This window comes from Coregonus lavaretus (assembly GCF_964263955.1).
Source record: "Coregonus lavaretus genome assembly, chromosome: 28".
Taxonomy (NCBI): Eukaryota; Metazoa; Chordata; class Actinopteri; order Salmoniformes; family Salmonidae; genus Coregonus; species Coregonus lavaretus.
This window is the reverse complement of record NC_140015.1, coordinates 4,944,615-4,962,964: the sequence shown is the minus strand read 5'-3', so window position 1 is coordinate 4,962,964 and position 18,350 is coordinate 4,944,615. Positions and strand designations below refer to the sequence as shown.

At 44.6% G+C, this 18,350-nt stretch overlaps 2 protein-coding genes, 1 long non-coding RNA gene and 1 pseudogene across 4 annotated transcripts; all 4 read left to right on the top strand.

Annotated features, from left to right (window-relative positions):
* The first annotated feature begins 2 nt into the window (after positions 1-2).
* Positions 3-815, top strand: LOC311104121. The gene is made up of 2 exons (XR_014610137.1): positions 3-89; positions 325-815. It is a non-coding gene; the product is annotated as an uncharacterized lncRNA (long non-coding RNA).
* Positions 816-2,117: 1,302 nt separating this feature from the next.
* On the top strand, positions 2,118-5,399 carry LOC311104101 (uncharacterized protein). Its single transcript, XM_084145769.1, has 4 exons — positions 2,118-2,581; positions 2,888-2,959; positions 3,238-3,530; positions 4,117-5,399. Exons 1-4 carry the CDS (start codon positions 2,368-2,370, stop codon positions 4,843-4,845), a joined length of 1,308 nt encoding a protein of 435 aa, XP_084001895.1. The 5' UTR covers positions 2,118-2,367; the 3' UTR covers positions 4,846-5,399.
* Positions 5,400-5,477: 78 nt separating this feature from the next.
* On the top strand, positions 5,478-7,439 carry LOC311104108 (uncharacterized protein). The gene is made up of 2 exons (XM_084145778.1): positions 5,478-5,676; positions 5,868-7,439. The coding sequence occupies exon 2, from the start codon at positions 6,095-6,097 to the stop codon at positions 7,238-7,240; it is 1,146 nt and encodes a 381-aa protein (XP_084001904.1). The 5' UTR covers positions 5,478-5,676; positions 5,868-6,094; the 3' UTR covers positions 7,241-7,439.
* An 808-nt stretch (positions 7,440-8,247) lies between these two features.
* LOC311104109 (peroxisomal membrane protein PMP34-like) lies at positions 8,248-18,061 on the top strand (annotated as a pseudogene). The gene is made up of 9 exons (XR_014615790.1): positions 8,248-8,691; positions 8,911-8,971; positions 9,085-9,151; positions 9,287-9,438; positions 14,045-14,162; positions 14,442-14,590; positions 14,937-15,032; positions 16,556-16,641; positions 16,918-18,061. The product of XR_014615790.1 is annotated as a peroxisomal membrane protein PMP34-like (transcript).
* Positions 18,062-18,350: the final 289 nt, after the last annotated feature.

The window sequence follows — 18,350 nt, the reverse complement described above, 5'->3', positions numbered from 1 at the left end:
AGAAGCTGCAGCAGAATCTCTACCAGTCAGTGCAACACTTTGAGTGTGACGTGTTGCTTATCTTCACCAACTGTGCCACGTTCAACAGGGTAAGACTGCACTACTGCAGTGTCCAATGTGAAGACTCAGGGCTAACATTTTTGAAATAAATCTTGGAATTATTAACTCAACTTTACTTATGCTAATGCATGAATAACACTTTTAAAATGTGCCTTTGTTTAATCCATAACAAAGCTACATTAGGCAAAATGAGTTGTGTTAATTGCATTTCTACCTTGTTTATTATGTTTTCTATACAATTGTGCCTGTCTTTCTTTTCTGAAGGACAATGCAGAGTTCCGTGGGATGGGCGAAAGATTGAAGAATCTGTTTGAGAGAGAGTTCAAGAGTACATTCAGCATCCAACTTCAGCATCCAACTGCATCCAACAGCCAGTAGAGCCTTCATCAAGTCTGTACTGTTATCTCACTATGAGACAACAGGGAATATTCACCATGCCCTGGTTTTTGTATACAGCCTTCATACAGACTTGTACACCAAGTTGTACAGATCTTATTTTCCATGCATGTACATTATTATCCATCTAGTCCTTTCATGAATTGTTTTCATTCGTTCTACCAGTCAAAAATGGGTGTGTGATAATAATTGAAATAGAATGATGGTGATAACATTGCATTTCATACAGTAAATGTCCTAACTTCTCATGCAAGAGCCTTAGAAGTCCTTACCTTCCAGGCTTCTTACTTCTGGTTAGGCCTTACTAGATTTATGTCCAGGGATTCTGTCGAATAAAACTAAAGATGTTCTAAAACATTGTTCAACATACTGTAGGTCTACTTGTTTGACTGTGTGTAGCCTACCAGAATGGGGTTCTTTTGAAAGGAGAATATCCTCAGACAGAGCAGCTGCGCCCTCTTTAGGGCAGTTTGGGCAGCGTCTGCGTTGCGTCTCTGCCCTCGTGCAGGGCCTGCGAACGCTGGTAACGTCACCACAATTGCCAGCAGCGAATCCCTGCCCAGAGCTGCGCATCAGTGTTGCGCAGATATACTTGGTAAAGAACGCAGCCATTTCTCTTCAGCTTGTTGTAAAGCCACAGGTCCGAGAATGCAAATACTGCAATAGTGGCTGATGTTGGATTTGTAGGCAAATTTCTTTATATCTAATTGAAAGACTAAAACGTTTTCCTTCTCATAAACATTGAGAGAAACAGACACATAGGCAGCCTATTTCGACGGGGTCGGTCGATTCCATAGCCAATAAAGTGCGCTTGGTAGACGCGGTAATGTCATTTAATATCACTGTAAAAAATGAATACTCCGAGTCCTTAGACTCGCTGCTTTTGGATAAAATAGATTTTTTTAAATAACTAAACCAAGATAGACCACAGCCTGTCGTTTCCAATGGGAACAAATGAGCCATAGTGGACAGAAGCAAGGAGGGGAGGGGGGGCAGAGCCAAGCACGAGCTAGCGAAATCGTATTGGCGCGTTCTAGCCTCATCTGCATATTTCCGTTAGGGAACGCCTACTATGTGAAGTGCGCGTGTGCAATAACTCAATTCGCCTTTGCAGTCTACAAACCTTAGTCCACTCTGTTCATAACAAATTCTAGTTTGGGGAACAGAAAACTGTATTGAGATAAAATGTTTCATTGATGAGAACATTTGCAGAATGTCGGCCAAAATCCATCTCGTTCCATCTTCTCCCACTGCCCGCCAGTGGGCTTCCTCTCAGTACCATATTTGGTAGTGAGTGGAGATGCCAAGCGGATGCTTCACATTTAAACATCCAGTTAAATATCTGTCTTATTGTTCTATGTGTGATGTCACCTTCATATTGTTTTTTAAATCAGCTTTTTACGTGCGTTTTTTAGATTTGCTGTCGAAAATAAACCAAATATTTTCTAAAACATTGTACAACATACTTGTTTGACTGTGTGTAGCCTACCAGAATGTTGTTCTTTTGAGGAGAATATCCTCCGACAGAGCAGCAGCGCCCTCTTTAGGGCAGTTTGTGCAGCGTCTGCGTTGCGTCTCTGCCCTCGTGCAGGGCCTGCGCACGCTGGTACACGTCATCACAACTGCCAGCAGCGAATCCCTGCCCAGAGCTGCGCAGCAGCGTTGCGCAAATATGCTTGGTAAAAAACGCAGCCATTTCTCTTCATCTTGTTGTAAAGCCACAGGTCCGAGAATGCAAATACTGCAATAGTGACTGATGTTGGGGTTTGTTGGCGAATTTCTTTATATCTAATTGAAAGACTAAAACTTTTTCCTTCTCATAAGCATTGAGTGAAACAGCCACATAGGCAGCCTATTTAGACGTGGTCGATCGATTCCATAGCCAAGAAAGTGCGCTTGGTAAACGCGGTAATGTCATTGAATATCACTGTGAAAAGTGAAGACTCTGAGACCTTTGACGAAAAAGACGAATCATATTCGCTGCTTTCAGGCAAACGAGGCTCAGAGTCTGCAGCTCGTCATGATATTTCTCCGGGAGAAGGCGGTCCAATAGAAGACCATGCTGGGTATTCAACACAGCATGGGCGGCTAGCAACTAAAACGACTAGCAAACCCATCGTACAGTGTAAGTTGTTGGTACTGTATAATCAGACAGAGATAGCATATTTTTCAGTCTTGTCTCACAGGAACTTTCACTTTTACTTTAGAAATACTATTAGATAATAGGCAGAATCTACCGCACACCCAGAGCTGAGTAGTGAAGATACTGGACGCAACAGGCGAAACAGGAAAAAGTCTGCACACTTTAGAAATATTAGTACAATCTACAATGAAAGATCATAATTGTATTGACATTATGAGCTAAAGCAAAATACTAACTGTATTTGACTGTTTTGCATGTGACACCTGCCTCTTTCTTTCTTTCCACTAGATCCTGTGAGTGCTGACCGTTTCTTTACCTCTACTTCCGCCGATGGCAAAACCATCTTAAAGATTGCTCCAGGTGAGTCCTATTTGTCCCATTAAAGAGAGCGGTAGATGGAGAAGAGTAAAATGAATATAACAACACCATCCTATATTTCCTGATCTAAGCACCTACTGTAGATGTACCATTTATCTGCAGCACCCAAAACCAAATCTCACGTGCATGCTGGCTAGCTGGTCGTTAACATTTGAATGGTTAAGTCTGTCATGGGAGAGAGGATTTACATTTAGGTAATTTAGCAGATGCTCTTATCTAGAGCGACTTACAGTACTTATTAAAATCCCTCTTCTCCTCAGCCCCAGTCATGACCCGCCCGAATCCTCGGCCTCCTCCCCAGGTGTCCCCAGAGTTCTCCTACCAGGCTATCGTGTACCTGATCGAAGCAGTGGGGCGCCGCTGGAGCCTGTATGGGACGCGGGAGCGCTCGCAGCTCTTCCAGAGCGTGCAGAAGGAGCTGGAGGAGCAGGGTCACTGTCTGCCTTTTGAGAAGATCCGCCGCAAGTGGAACAACTTGATCGTCACCTATAAGAGGGTCAAATACAGAGGCAGGGAGACCGGCCAGGCCAGAACCTCCTGGGAGTACTTTGAGGTACTTGTTTGTTTTATAATAATAGACGTGTGTTGTTTAGTAAGAAAACCGATGCGCGTGCATCTTCTGGGCAAAACAGACAGGGTTGGCTTAGAATCAGGATTATTGAAAACATACATACATTTGCACAATAAGCACTTTTTGTCTCTCAAATACAGCTAGCTAGTGAATTTGAGCCATGTTATCATAGACGTGGTATAAGTCAAATCACCTTAAAACAAGACAAGGTATCAAGAACAAGGTAAAACTATCTGAAACAAGCCACCTACGATTCCCCACATGGCAGCTTCATGTCATTGTTGCTAGCTATCTGACTGTTCAGGATCACAGCAACACACAGCCTTCTACTCCTGCGTTGCTCACGCATCATTTTTGTGACGTCAGGCAACTGTCTATTCAGTTTGTTGAAAATGTTGTTCTTGTGGTCATAGCGGTCTTCTAGTGAATGCTCATAAATTCTAGTGACATTGGGGGTGTACTATGAAAGTAAGAAACAAGATTGTTATAAGCTGACAAGACCCTCTTATCTCAACATTCCATCTCTCTCTGTCTCTTTCTGTTTGTCTCTCTCTTTCTCTCTCATAAGATGATGGATGCCATGCTTGGTGACACCATCGGCGCCGAGACCACTAGCAGCCCTACCCTAGTAACCAGCAACCCTAAGGTGTACGTCGCCACGGAAACCGCCAAAGCAGAGCAGAAGCCCCTCCTTCCCCATGGCAATCTCATCACTGCCTGCACTCGGACGCTCACCCTTGTCCCCTCCTCCCTCCCACTCCACACGCCAGTTCCCTCCACCCTCCCTCTCTACACCTTTGTCAGATCCCTCCCTCCCCCCACCCCTGTCCGCTCCTCCCTCCCTCTCCCCACCCCCTTGGACACGCCCTCCCCCAGGATAGCTAATAACACAGACCCTCTACAGCCAAACCCATCCCCTGCTCCGGTCGCACAGCCCCCTGCCTCCTGTCACATCCCCTCCAACCTCAGCCGCGTGCACCTTCGCAGAAAGAAGCGCCGTCGCTTCTCCTCCTCCTCCAAGGGCTCCTCCATTACCTCCCTCCTGGCCCAGCAGCAGAAGCGAGCGGAAGAAGGCACCTCCCTGCTGCAGGAGTTCCTGAGGAGGCAGGAGGGGCAGGCCAAGGAGGAGCAGGTGCATCACAGCAGGGCGGAGGCCCGAGGGAGGAGGCGCGAGAGGAGGGAGGCGCGCATGGCAGAGTCCCTGGGTAGGATGGCCACGGCCCTGGAGCTGCTCTCCTCCAAACAGGACACAGTCATCGCCCTGCTGCAGAGATTGGCCGAGAGAGACAGGAAGTGACAGCCATCACCCTGCTGCAGGGTTGTCACTAGCTTCTATAGCCACAAAGCCATTATTAAAATTAGATTTGAAACCTAACATTAACCTTATGCCTAACCCTAACCTTAAATTAAGGACAAAAAGCTTATTTATGTTTTCATGAATTTTGACTTTGTGGCTATATAATCTAGTGGAAACCCTGTTGCAGAGACTAGCTGAAGTGACACTGTAATCACCCTACTGCAGAGACTGGCCGAGAGAGACGGGGAGGCTGACTCAGCATGCGACCGAAGTGTCACTCTTTTTCCCTATATATTGCACTACTTATGAGCTAAAACACAGTAAAACCCACCTGGTGTCCCAGGTCTAAATCGGTCCCTGATGAAAATTAGCTGTGGAACTGGGTTCGAGGTCCATATTTGAATTTGCCTAATGTAAGGAATAGGGTGTCATTTCGGACGCAGACTCAGATCATGTTAATTGATTGTGTTGTAGAATTTACAATGGAATAACAATTTTGATTGTTTAAATGGTTTATTAATTAATGATTGATCATGATAATCAAAGTAATTTACAATAACAGCATTTGGTTGCAGCATTTATTGTTGGAGAAACCGGTGTGGCGAGTGGAAACCACCATTTAGGCCTACACGGATGGATAAGGATGGTGAAATAGTAGGTGAAACTTGTTCTCACTACTCTGGCATCTGGTCCAACCAGTAACTCCCAAAACACACACGGTCATCTCAACTGTTTGATTGTCAGGGCCTATGCATGAGGCCGATTCAGACTGAGGCATGTGCAGACACTGAGGCAGGCTAACAACCTTAGAGAACAGCACCTGTAGCTACAGTAAGTGAATTGTTTGACAAAGATTATCTTAAATGATAGCAATGTTTACTAAATGGGTTTTCATAGTGTTGCCGGCTTGTAAAAAACAAACAAAAAAACATACTGTATAGTCAAGGTGCGTAAATCAAATCATTGAGGATGACACAAAAAAAAGTATTGACTTATTTCCATCGTGGATCTCTAAACTATAGGTGCGACCAGTACCTCAGTGATTGAGAGGGATCTCCTAGAAGAGGCACAGCGGTCAACATGAGACAGACTGAAGGAACTGATCCACTCTGAGGGGGTGGGGATATCAGATAACCAGATTCTGGTTTCCCCTTTCGCTAAGAAAAACGGGTTGCCTTAACTCAACCAATGGAGACAGAAACAATGGGAGGGTGATTGACAGTTTAGGTGATTCAATCAAAAAGAAAGGATGGGAGAGGGAACAGAGAGAGACAGATCGTTCTCCATCCAGGGGAGAAGAAAAGACGAGAAGGACATAAGAGGAGGGAGTAGGTGCTGGAGCATCATGGGACGTCAGAGGGCGTTTGTAAGGGCCATACTGGTAGTAGTGGGTCTGGGAGCTCTCTTTCTCTCTCTTGGAGCATGGTCAGCACTGGGACTGGAAGACATAGAGGAGGAGGGGAGTCCAGGGGAAGCAGAGTCACTGCCACCAGCAAGACAGCTGGACTACCACCTCTGTGTGGAGCTGGTGTTGAGAACCACAGCCAGAGGGGGTGCCATCGGTCTACTGAGAGGAGTGGCAGTCATCTCAGCGGTCTGGATAGCAGAGGTCCTGTCTGGGTCTAATGGCCTGGTCGTATCGGTGCTCCGCGCCCCCTTCTTGGGGCTTCTGATCGGGCTGGGGGTGGGTGCTGCAGATGGGGTGGGCCGGGCGGAGGAGCTCCTGGAGCCTGGGGTGTGGTGGGAGGTTGTGGGTAACGGGGTGAGCGGGGCTGGGGTGGGGGCCAGGGTGGCTGCAGTGAGTGGGGTGGCCATCGCGGGTTTGATGAGCATCATGACGGTGAGGGCAGTGAAGAATGTGGCAAAGAGCGGCGAGATCAGGATGGCGCAGTTCATTACTGTATCAGTGGCTGTGGGGGCTGCTAGGATGGTTCTGTGTTTGGCTCCTGGGTGCATGGCCACAGGAGCCTTGGTAGTATCCACCCTAGGGACCGGGAGGGACCTCCACACCTTGGGGGCCCTAGTGGTGCTGGGGTTGGGGTGGTGTGCAGGGCAAAGGTGGCTTGGTGGTGGTGGTGTGTCAGTTTTCATGATGTGGGATAAATCAGGGCATCTCTCACCCAGACATCTAATAGGAAGGTTAGTGGGCTCGACTGTAGCTGTGGTTGGATCCATGTGCCTGGGTTTCTCTCTGCAGATGTACTCAGCCCTGGTCAGTGTGTTACTGGGTGCTTCTATAGCCTTTCTGTCCTGGAGGGGTGGGGAGGCTGTTTGTCAAGTTTTTGCTGAGGTGGTAGAGAGATTATTTGTAGCTGTAAGCATCAATACATATCATGGACAAGAAGAGAGACTTATGGATACCTTTGGATGGGGAAAGAGGCCTCTGGATGCTTGATATATTTGTCTTATAATTTTGTTGTGATTAATTACTGTGATTAGTAGTCTCAAATGCATTAATTTCCCAACATGATTTACTGTAGTTACAAATGTTAAAAGTTTAGAATTTGTTGAATAGGGCTGCAGAAAGCACATTTTGTATTGAACTTTAATATTTGCAACCACAAAACACAATAAAACAACATAATTTATTCCAGAAAGGAGCACATTGTAGAAGTTTAGAATTCAGAATACAGACAGGTGTAGTAGCTAGCCTGTAGAATGAACAAGACTAGGAAAACATGGTTTTCACCGGATGGCACAGCCACAAAGTCAACATTGGCTATGGTAAAAATGTATGAAAACAAAAATGTGCTTTTTGGTCTTAATTTAGGGTTAGGCATAAAGTTAAGTGTTATTAGGTTTCGGTTTAAAATCATAGAATAATTATTTTTGAAATAGGCGGGGTTTATGACTTTGTGGTTGTGGTAACTATGACGACCGGAAAATATTGTGGGACAAGTACCAAGGCAGAGATATTATAGAAAAGTATCTCCAAACCGCCGGAGATTGGTGGCACCTTAGTTGGGGAGGACGGGCTTGTGGTAATGGCTTGAGCGGCTTAAATGGAATGGTATCAAATAAATCAAAAACATGGTTTCCATGTGTTTGATGCCATTCCATTTGCTCCATTACAGACATTATTATTATTATTATTAGCCGTCCTCCCCTCGGCAGCCTCGTCCACATTTTTGTTTTATAACTAACCCATTGTTCTATCTGCGGTACTGTATCTCTGGACAAGCCTGAGGTGCGTTCAGTTTGCTTGAGCGTGTGCTATGTTGCGGAACAGTTTGTACTGAACGACACGTTTACCCTTGAACAGACTTTGAGGTACGTTTGTTCCCGTTTGGTGTGTGTGGCATGAAGTAATGAGTGTATTTAAAGGGCAATGGCCATGCTGACAGCGTGTCCCAACCCATAACCCAACCAAATCCCGTTCTTCAACTGGTCATTCATTACAGCACCGTTCACGTTCAATTGAACGTAAAAACGTACTGAAAGCAGCCCTGCTGTTTCATTTGTTTGAGTGACAACAGGAAAAGCCAATCAAATCAACACGCGGCATCGCCTATTGTCCAATCACCTTATTGGGAAAAGGGAATCTATCTACCATTGGCTATACGAACGACCAGGATGTAAAACGATCAAGAAGCGCATTCGAAGAAAATATTGTTTTTAATGTCTGAGAAAAAATCATAAGATCATTCAGCCACGTAGTTGTTTTCTGGAAGAAACTGAAATAAAAAAACGGTATCTCTATTCCCTAACTATTGTACATAGTGGAATGCAAATAAAACTGTCAAGTTTACATTTGTATCTACCGCAATCAAAATGAGCGCTGAAGACTTTAGATTTGCTGAAGTTTTCTCGTACGAAAGCTTGGTGCATGCAATGGCAGGAGCAGTGGTAAGTAAACTTTGTTTATGTGCATTGCCTTTTTTCTAGTAGGTTATTGCAGATTCTCTGCATTACATGAAAACAAGGGGCAGTATTTTTTTCTTTAAATTGCTTTCTGACAGGCCAATACTGCCTAACCTGTATCCCCTATAAATAAAAGTAGCCTAATATCAGCAAATGTACACATTTGAAGACCCTACATTTGACAGGAGGCCTATATGTTTTTAGGGGAGTGTGACGGCAATGACCGTTTTCTTCCCACTTGACACTGCAAGACTACGGCTGCAAGGTAAGGCTAGCTACCTCTATATCTTTACGCCTTTGTGCCAAACTGAATAGAGGACATAAGATATCTTGGTGCAAGTCTCGTCTATTCTTCTCTCTGTTCCTCCTTTTCTATAGTGGATGAGAACAGGAAAGCCAGGGCCACTCCTGCCATTCTGTCAGAGATTGTCAAGGAAGAGGGGTTGTGAGTAAACAAGAGCTCTGTCTCTCTATCTCTCTCTTTCTCTCACTCTGCTTTCTCTCTCTGCTCTTTTAGCCTTTTATATTTGAACAGAATCCCCTTAGGTTGTGTCTGTCCCCCTGCCTGTCCTCTCTGCAGGCTGGCGCCCTACAGGGGCTGGTTCCCAGTGATCTGCAGTCTCTGCTGCTCCAACTTCGTCTACTTCTACTGCTTCCACAGCCTGAGAGCCAGCTGGCTCCGGGGACACAAGTCAACTCCAAGCAGCGACCTGCTAATGGGCATCGCTGCAGGTAGGCCTACATAAGACCTTAAAGACCCAGACGCTGATACTAACTAACTTACCAAGTTATTAAGACTTAATAACACTTAACCACGAAGATTCCATCTGCTAGCCCCGGCCCGCTAGCACACGCTAGCCGTGTCCTCTTACTCACTAGTGCTTTACCACCGGACCTTATGATAACTCAGCTATACAGCTGATGTCTGCTGGACTGTTCCTTTTTACAGTACTACATCCTGTTTATGTTTAGCCTCAGCCCAAACATGGTTAGTTTATTGTTGTTTCGGTTATTTCTAATTGTACTATTTCACTGTAGACCCCCCAGCCTAGCTAAACCTGCCTTAGTTAGCTCCTTTGTCCCTCCCCCTATACACGCGGAGACCGACTCAATTGATGCCTCCAGCGATGCTATCTCTTTCATTGTTACCCAACGCTTAGGTTTACCTCCACTTTACTCATATCCTTCCATATCCTTGTCTGTACATAATGCCCTGAATCTTTTCTATAACACCCGGAAATCTGCCCCCTTTATTCTATGTACCCAACGCACTAGAAGACCAGTTCTTAAAGCCTTTAGCCGTATCCTTATTCTAGTCCTCCTCTGTTCCTCTGGTGATGTAGAGGCTAACCCAGGCCCTGCAGCCCTCAGTATCACTCCTACTCCCCAGGCGCTATCATTTGCTGACTTCTGTAATCGCAAAAGTCTTGGTTTCTTGCACATAAATATCAGAAGTCTACTTCCTAAGTTTGAGTTATTCACTGCGTTAGCACACTCTGCCAACCCTGATGTTCTAGCAGTGTCTGAATCCTGGCTCAGGAAGGCCACCAAAAATTCTGAAATGTCCATCCCCAACTATAACATTTTCCGTCTAGATAGAACTGCCAAAGGGGGTGGAGTTGCAATCTACTGTAGAGATAGCCTGCAGAGCTCTATCATACTATCCAGGTCTGTGCCCAAACAGTTTGAGCTTCTACTTCTAAAAATCCACCTTTCCAGAAATAAGTCTCTCACTGTTGCCGCTTGCTACAGACCCCCCTCAGCCCCCAGCTGTGCCCTGGACACCATATGTGAATTGATTGCCCCCCATTTATCCTCAGAGTTTGTACTGCTTGGTGACCTAAATTGGGATATGCTTAATACCCCAGCCATCCTACAATCCAAGCTAGATGCCCTCAACCTCACGCAAATTATCAACGAACCTACCAGGTACAACCCTAAATCCGTAAACATGGGTACCCTCATAGATATCATCCTGACTAACATACCCTCTAAATACACCTCAGCTGTCTTCAACCAGGATCTCAGCGATCACTGCCTTATTGCCTGCGTCCGTAACGGGTCCGCGGTCAAACGACCACCCCTCATCACTGTCAAACGCTCCCTAAAACACTTTAGCGAGCAGGCCTTCCTAATTGACCTGGCACAGGTATCCTGGATGGATATAGAGCTCATTCCGTCAGTAGAGGATGCCTGGTTGTTCCTTAAAAGTAATTTCCTCTCAATCTTAAATAAACATGCCCCATTCAAAAAATACAGAACTAAGAACCGATATAGCCCCTGGTTCTCCTCAGACTTGACTGCCCTTGACCAGCACAAAAACATCCTGTGGCGTACAGCATTAGCATCAAATAGCCCCCGCGATATGCAACTTTTCAGGGAAGTTAGGAACCAATATACACAAGCAGTCAGGAAAGCAAAGGCTAACTTTTTCAAACAGAAATTTGCATCCTGTAGCACTAACTCCAAAAAGTTTTGGGACACTGTAAAGTCCATGGAGAATAAGAGCACTTCCTCCCAGCTGCCCACTGCACTGAGGCTAGGAAACACTATCACCACCGATAAATCTACAATAATCGAGAATTTCAACAAGCATTTTGCTACAGCTGGCCATGCTTTCCATCTGGCTACCACTACCCCGGCCACCAACTCTGCACCCTCTGCTGCAACTTGCCCATGCCCCCCCCCCCGCTTCTCCTTCACACAAATTCAGACAGCTGATGTTTTGAAAGCGCTGCAAAATCTGGACCCCTACAAATCAGCTGGGCTAGACAATCTGGACCCTTTCTTTCTAAAACTAGCCGCCGAAATTGTCGCAACCCCTATTACTAGTCTGTTCAACCTCTCTTTCATAACGTCTGAGATCCCCAGAGATTGGAAAGCTGCCGCGGTCATCCCCCTCTTCAAAGGGGGTGACACTCTAGATCCAAACTGCTACAGACCTATATCCATCCTGCCCTGCCTTTCGAAAGTATTTGAAAGCCAAGTTAACAAACAGATCACCGACCATTTCGAATACCACCGTACCTTCTCCGCTATGCAATCCGGTTTCCGAGCTGGTCATGGGTGCACTTCAGCCACGCTCAAGGTCCTAAACGATATTATAACTGCGATTGATAATAGACAGTACTGTGCAGCCGTCTTCATCGACCTGGCCAAGGCTTTCGACTCTGTCAACCACCGCATTCTTATTGGCAGACTAAATAGCCTTGGTTTCTCAAATGACTGCCTCGCCTGGTTCACCAACTACTTCTCAGATAGAGTTCAGTGTGTCAAATCGGAGGGCCTGTTGTCTGGACCTATGGCAGTCTCTATGGGGGTGCCACAGGGTTCAATTCTTGGGCCGACACTTTTCTCCGTGTATATCAATGATGTCGCTCTTGCTGCTGGTGACTCTCAGATCCACCTCTACGCAGACGACACCATTTTGTATACATCTGGCCCTTCATTGGACACTGTGTTAACAAACCTCCAAACGAGCTTCAATGCCATACAACAATCCTTCAGTAGCCTCCAACTGCTCTTAAACACTAGTAAAACTAAATGCATGCTTTTCAATTGAACGCTGCTGGCACCCGCCCACCCGACTAGAATCACCACTCTCGACGGGTCTGACCTAGAGTATGTGGACAACTACAAATACCTAGGTGTCTGGTTAGACTGTAAACTCAACTTCCAGACTCACATAAAGAATCTCCAATCCAAAGTTAAATCTAGAATCGGCTTCCTATTTCGCAACAAAGCCTCCTTCACTCATGCTGCCAAACATGCCCTCGTGAAACTGACTATCCTACCGATCCTTGACTTCGGCGATGTCATTTACAAAATAGCCTCCAACACTCTACTCAGCAAATTGGATGTAGTCTATCACAGTGCCATCCGTTTTGTCTCCAAAGTGTCACACCCTGGCTATGGGACTCTAGTTGTTGAGCCAGGGTGTGTTTGTTCTATGTGGTGTATTTCTTTGTTGGGGGTTCTAGTTTGTTTTCTATGTTTGCCTGAGTGAGTCCCAATCAGAGGCAACGAGTGTCAGCTGTTGGCTGGTTGTCTCTGATTGGGAGCCATATTTAAACTGTCTGTTTTTCACTTTGTGTTTGTGGGTTTTTGTTCCGTGTTCGGTCATTGTCACCGTGGACTTCACGAGTCGTTTATTGTTTTGTTGTTTCGTGTGTGCACTTTATTAAATAAAGTAATCATGTTCGTTCATCACGCTGCGCATTGGTCTACTTCTCTCCCTGACGATCGTGACACAAAGCCCCATACACTACCCACCACTGTGACCTGTACGCTCTTGTTGGCTGGTCCTCACTACATGTTCGTCGTCAAACCCACTGGCTCCAGGCCATCTATAAATCACTGCTAGGCAAATCCCCGCCTTATCTTAGCTCATTGGTCACCATAGCAGCACCCACCCGTAGTCTGCGCTCCAGCAGGTATATCTCACTGGTCATTCCCAAAGCCAACACCTCCTTTGGCCGCCATTCCTTCCAGTTCTCTGCTGCCAATGACTGGAACGAATTGCAAAAATCTCTGAAGCTGGAGACTCTTATCTCCCTCAATAACTTTAAGCATCAGTTGTCAGAGCACCTGTACACAGCCCATCTGAAATTAGCCCACCCAACTACCTCATCCCTATATTGTTATTTATTTGCTCTTTTGCACCCCAGTATCTCTATTTGCACATAATCTCTTGCACATCTAGCATTCCAGTTTTAATACTATTGTAATTATTTTGCACTATAGCCTATTTATTGCCTCACCTCCATAACTTGCTACATTTGCACACACTGTATATATATTTTCTGTTGTATTTTTGACTTTATGTTTTTTACCCCATATGTAACTCTGTGTTGTTTTTATTGCACTGCTTTGCTTTATCTTGGCCAGGTCGCAGTTGTAAATGAGAACATGTTCTCAACTGGCTTACCTGTTAAATAAAGGTGAAATAAAAATAAATAAATAAAATTAAACAGGGTCAAGGAATGATTCCGAGCTCTCTCTCTCTCTCTCTCTCTCTCTCTCTCTCTCTCTCTCTCTCTCTCTCTCTCTCTCTCTCTCTCTCTCTCTCTCTCTCTCTCTCTCTCTCTCTCTCTCTCTCTCTCTCTCTCTCTCTCTCTCTCTCTCTCTCTCTCTCTCTCTCTCTCTCTCTCTCTCTCTCTCTCTCTCTCTCTCTCTCTCTCTCTCTCTCTCTCTCTCTCTCTCTCTCTCTCTCTCCCTCTCTCTCTCTCTCTCTCTCTCCTCTCTCTCTCTCTCTCTCTCTCTCTCTCTCTCTCTCTCTCTCTCTCTCTCTCTCTCTCTCTCTCTCTCTCTCTCTCTCTCTCTCTCTCTCTCTCTGCAGGTGTAGTGAACGTGCTTGTGACCACTCCGCTGTGGGTGGTCAACACACTGACTCAAGCTTCAGGGGGCAAAGTTCCGCAATGCAGACATCCGTCCCACTAACTACTCAGGCATCATGGGTAAAGGCAGCAGCAGTATGAGTGTTGGAAACAGATAACGTTGTAGATGTGTGCCAGTATAATGTCTCTGTCACTCTCTCCGTCATTCATTCTTTCTCTCCCTCTCTCTCTCTAAAGCATTGTACACACACAGACACATACACACTCTCCCTGTTATCTTCTCTCTCTCTTCTTCTTTCACACACACAGGCAAACAAACATTATACTACTGTTTTCCTAGTCTGGTTTCTTTGTCACTATGTCTCTAGGGTTAACAGTGTCCCTCTTTCCTCCCCTCAGATGGCTTTGTGCAGATCATTGAGGACGAAGGGGTGGGGGGCCTGTGGAACGGGACATTCCCCTCTCTCCTGCTGGTGCTCAACCCGGCTGTCCAGTTCATGATCTATGAGGGCCTGAAGAGGCAGCTGAGAAGCTTGGTTCACAGAGAGGTAATGGAGGGAGTACTTGCAAAGACTGGGCAGAATTATGGATGGGAATTGAATTCTCATTGATGGGAAAAAGCCATGCAATCCTCCCTCACTAACAAAACATTGTATAACAGAAAAGCAAAGAGGAATCATTAGCTTTATCTTTCAACCAGTACACACCTTGATTGAATATACTGATTTAAAAAGTACAAATATTGACATGTATTAACAAACTCTTCCATGGTATTGGAAGTCATACCTCCATTATATAAAAATACCCTGGTATACTGTATTATCATATACCTGCCCAACCCTATTTAAACTGGAACTAACTGATCCTGATACTGTTGTCTGTCCATTTCTCTAGCTGTTGTCTCTGGAGGTCTTTCTGATTGGTGCCATAGCCAAAGCAGTGGCCACCACAGTCACATACCCACTACAGACTGTACAGTCCATCCTGAGGGTAAGAACAGTGTGTGTGTGTTTGTGAGAATGTTCCTCATGAAAAAGTACTACTGAATCACAACTCATCACTACTACCCAAGATCTACACAAAACCTACTGCTTTTACTAATTGATTGCTATTGAGATGTGTAGTAAACCAGTAGTGATTTATGTAGTAAATGAAGTAGTAATGAGTGATAAATTGGGACGTTGTTACTACTTGTGAACACTACATATTTCCTACTCAAATCACTACATAATTCTTCATTAATGACTACTGTGTAACTACTGAGCTTTTGGGTATCTACTACTTAAAACCTACACATTCTACCACAATTCCTACATGTTCACTATTGAAATACTACGTCGTGCCTACACATTCAATGTGCGTAGTGTTGTGTCAGTGCTGATTTGTTCCTGATACTTTTTCATTTCCTACATAAACCCTTTTGAATTACTATTGAAAAGTGACACATTTACTACTGTTTGCCTATTAAAAATCCCTATTGACATCATTTGTTTCACTACTGTGTCACTACTAGACTAGTGCACATGTTGTGGTCCTCTGTAGCTCAGCTGGTAGAGCACGGCGCTTGTAACGCCAAGGTAGTGGGTTCGATCCCCGGGACCACCCATACACAAAAATGTATGCACGCATGACTGTAAGTCGCTTTGGATAAAAGCGTCTGCTAAATGGCATATTATATTATTATTATTATTATGTTATTTCCTTGAGTTTCTAACTGTAGTTATATCATCAAACAATAAATATGTTTATACAAATGTAATAGCAATACATTAATTACATATTCAATTACATATTTACACTCTTTGTTAATCATTTTAAAGACGTATCTTTATTTAGAAAATAAAGACAAGCACAAGAAACAACCAATTATAAGCCATTATCAATCCTCTGCTAACAGAAGTCACATCAGACAAACAAAAAAATATTTGATAAACAATATTAATCTTACCAATAATGGCCTCCAGTCTTCTTATGTCGAGGGCCTCCTTGGCAACAGGTCAAAAGAGGAAAGTAGAATGGGTAAGTATACCAATATGAACATACTGTACATTTGCATACAAACACACCTACTTATTAACTAGCCTGACGAAAACAGGGGCTACATAGCTACATTTCAACGGTGCTAGCAAACAGCTCGGCTACCACCATCAAGTAGTAAAAATCTCTACCTGATTACTACTGGAAACACTACTGTTTTCCTACTGAACACTACAAAACTCTACTTGTGTATCTTGAGTAGTGTGTAAACTATACATTCACTACACAATCCCTACAAGTCTCTACATTGCCACCACTGCACAAATAGGTTTTGTGTGGTAATTCTGTAGTACGTTTTCATGAGGGGTGTCTGTCTGTCTGTCCTGTGACTGTGTATGTGTGTGTCTGCCAGTGTGGATGTTGCGTTTTAGTGCTCTGCTGTGAACATTGGGCTGTCCCAATGTTTAGTGTTATTCCAGTGGAATAAGCTCTATGTGTGCTAATTCCACTGCTTGTTGTCTGCATCTGGTTCTCAGTTTGGTCAACACAAGCAGCACACAGACAGATCACCGTTGCTGAACAGCCTGAGAAGTGTGATGTATCTGCTGATCAATAGAGTGAGGTTGGTCCACACGCACACACACCTGCCTACCAAGCACCATGACTGCTACCACACCCAGATTGTCCAGACTTAAAGTCAGTGGTTGCGTTTCAGGTTGACTTTATTGCCGTCGTGCTGTGCATCTCAGAGGATTGCTATACCATATGAATGTGTTTCTCCAGGCGTTGTGAGATCTGATCATCTGTGCAGCACCATTGCAATTAAGACTACCTGGAATGCAGCCAATGCCTTCATCTCCTACATATTCTGTTTTTCGATGCTCTCTCCCACCCATAGGAAGTATGGCATGCTGGGCCTGTTCAAAGGCCTGGAAGCTAAACTCCTACAGACCGTCCTGACCGCAGCCCTCATGTTCCTGCTCTACGAGAAGATCGCCAGCAGCACCTTCAAGGTCATGGGAGTGAAGAGGCTTGCGTCCAGCCACTAGCCTGTCTGTGACATCAGACATCCGATCCCATATTGCTCCCTATCTGTCCCCCCTTGGCCCTAACCCCTCAAAGTTGGCATGTCTAAAGTGGTCCTCTGTAGCTCAATTGGTAGAGCATGGCGCTTGTAACGCCAGGGTAGTGGGTTCGATCCCCGGGACCACCCATACGTAAAAATGTATGCACACATGACTGTAAGTCGCTTTGGATAAAAGCGTCTGCAAAATGGCATATTATTATTATTATTATTATTAAAGGGTCCAGATAGATATAAGCAGTGTAGCTAGGGGTGAATCTTCCACCATATTGCTTCCACCTTACAGATATGCACGCATCAAAGGGTTAGGGCCAAAGGGAGGGGAAGGGATCGAACTGAGACCAGCTGAGACTGTACCAGAGATATTAGAGAAAGGATGAGATAGGAGTCCCATTGGGCAATTATTGGGCGCTAGCTCAAAAACCCAACATTAGCATGATTAACCCTAACCCTTTTCCTAACCTTAACCTAATTCTCCTAACCTGCTACGTTAATTATCCTAATCTGCTGCGTAAATTCTTCTAATCTGCTGCGTAAATTCTCCTAACCTGCTACGAAAAGCTAAATCTGACTTTAATTTGACAAAAGCTGGATCCCTTCTAGCCATGACCGAGCTCTCCTTGTCCTGGGTTTTTTGTCAATATTTATTTTCCTTTAACTGTCATTTTTGTGGAAGTAGACTTGTTCCTCAGACTCCTGTGGATTTCATCGTTTTGTACTTTCTATGTTCTTCTACGATTAGCTGCTTAACTAAATCCACAAATTATTTTGTGATGCATTGTTGCTCTTGTCAAATCACTGTGAAATGTTTTCATTGTGTCATTAACTGTCTCTGACAAACGTATAGACTAATGAAGGAATGTATTTTAAGTGAATTTTTGTACAGTGCAATGTGATGGATGGATAATTCACCAACATTTCAGATTCTCAGAAAGGTTGGTAGAAATAAAATCTTGCTGCTCAAATAAGTACATTTTAGCTTTATTGGACCATATGCATTCACTTCTCCACCCACCCTGCCGGCTCTCTCTCTCTGTCGAAGCAGTTGAGCCTGGGGACAAGGTTAAATATGCATCAACAATTGTCATTTTCAGATTGTCGTTTTAAAATATCATTTTTTCCTCTGATTTGCATACTTCCTATGTTTTTACAGTAATATCATTTTGGACCAGTAGATGGGGTCAGAGCCCCACAAAATAAGAAAGGTTTAAAATGTAGTGTTTACTACGGTGCTATATGTTTAATCA

What these genes read in the sequence shown, in the direction of transcription:
- LOC311104101 (XM_084145769.1), top strand. Translation starts at nt 2,368, where the DNA reads ATGTCATTGAATATCACTGTGAAAAGTGAAGACTCTGAGACCTTTGAC. An exon ending in CATCTTAAAGATTGCTCCAG is followed by an intron (nt 2,960 to 3,237) that starts GTGAGTCCTATT and finishes TCTTCTCCTCAG; the next exon opens with CCCCAGTCATGACCCGCCCG. An exon ending in CCTCCTGGGAGTACTTTGAG is followed by an intron (nt 3,531 to 4,116) that starts GTACTTGTTTGT and finishes CTCTCTCATAAG; the next exon opens with ATGATGGATGCCATGCTTGG.
- LOC311104108 (XM_084145778.1), top strand. Translation starts at nt 6,095, where the DNA reads ATGGGAGAGGGAACAGAGAGAGACAGATCGTTCTCCATCCAGGGGAGA.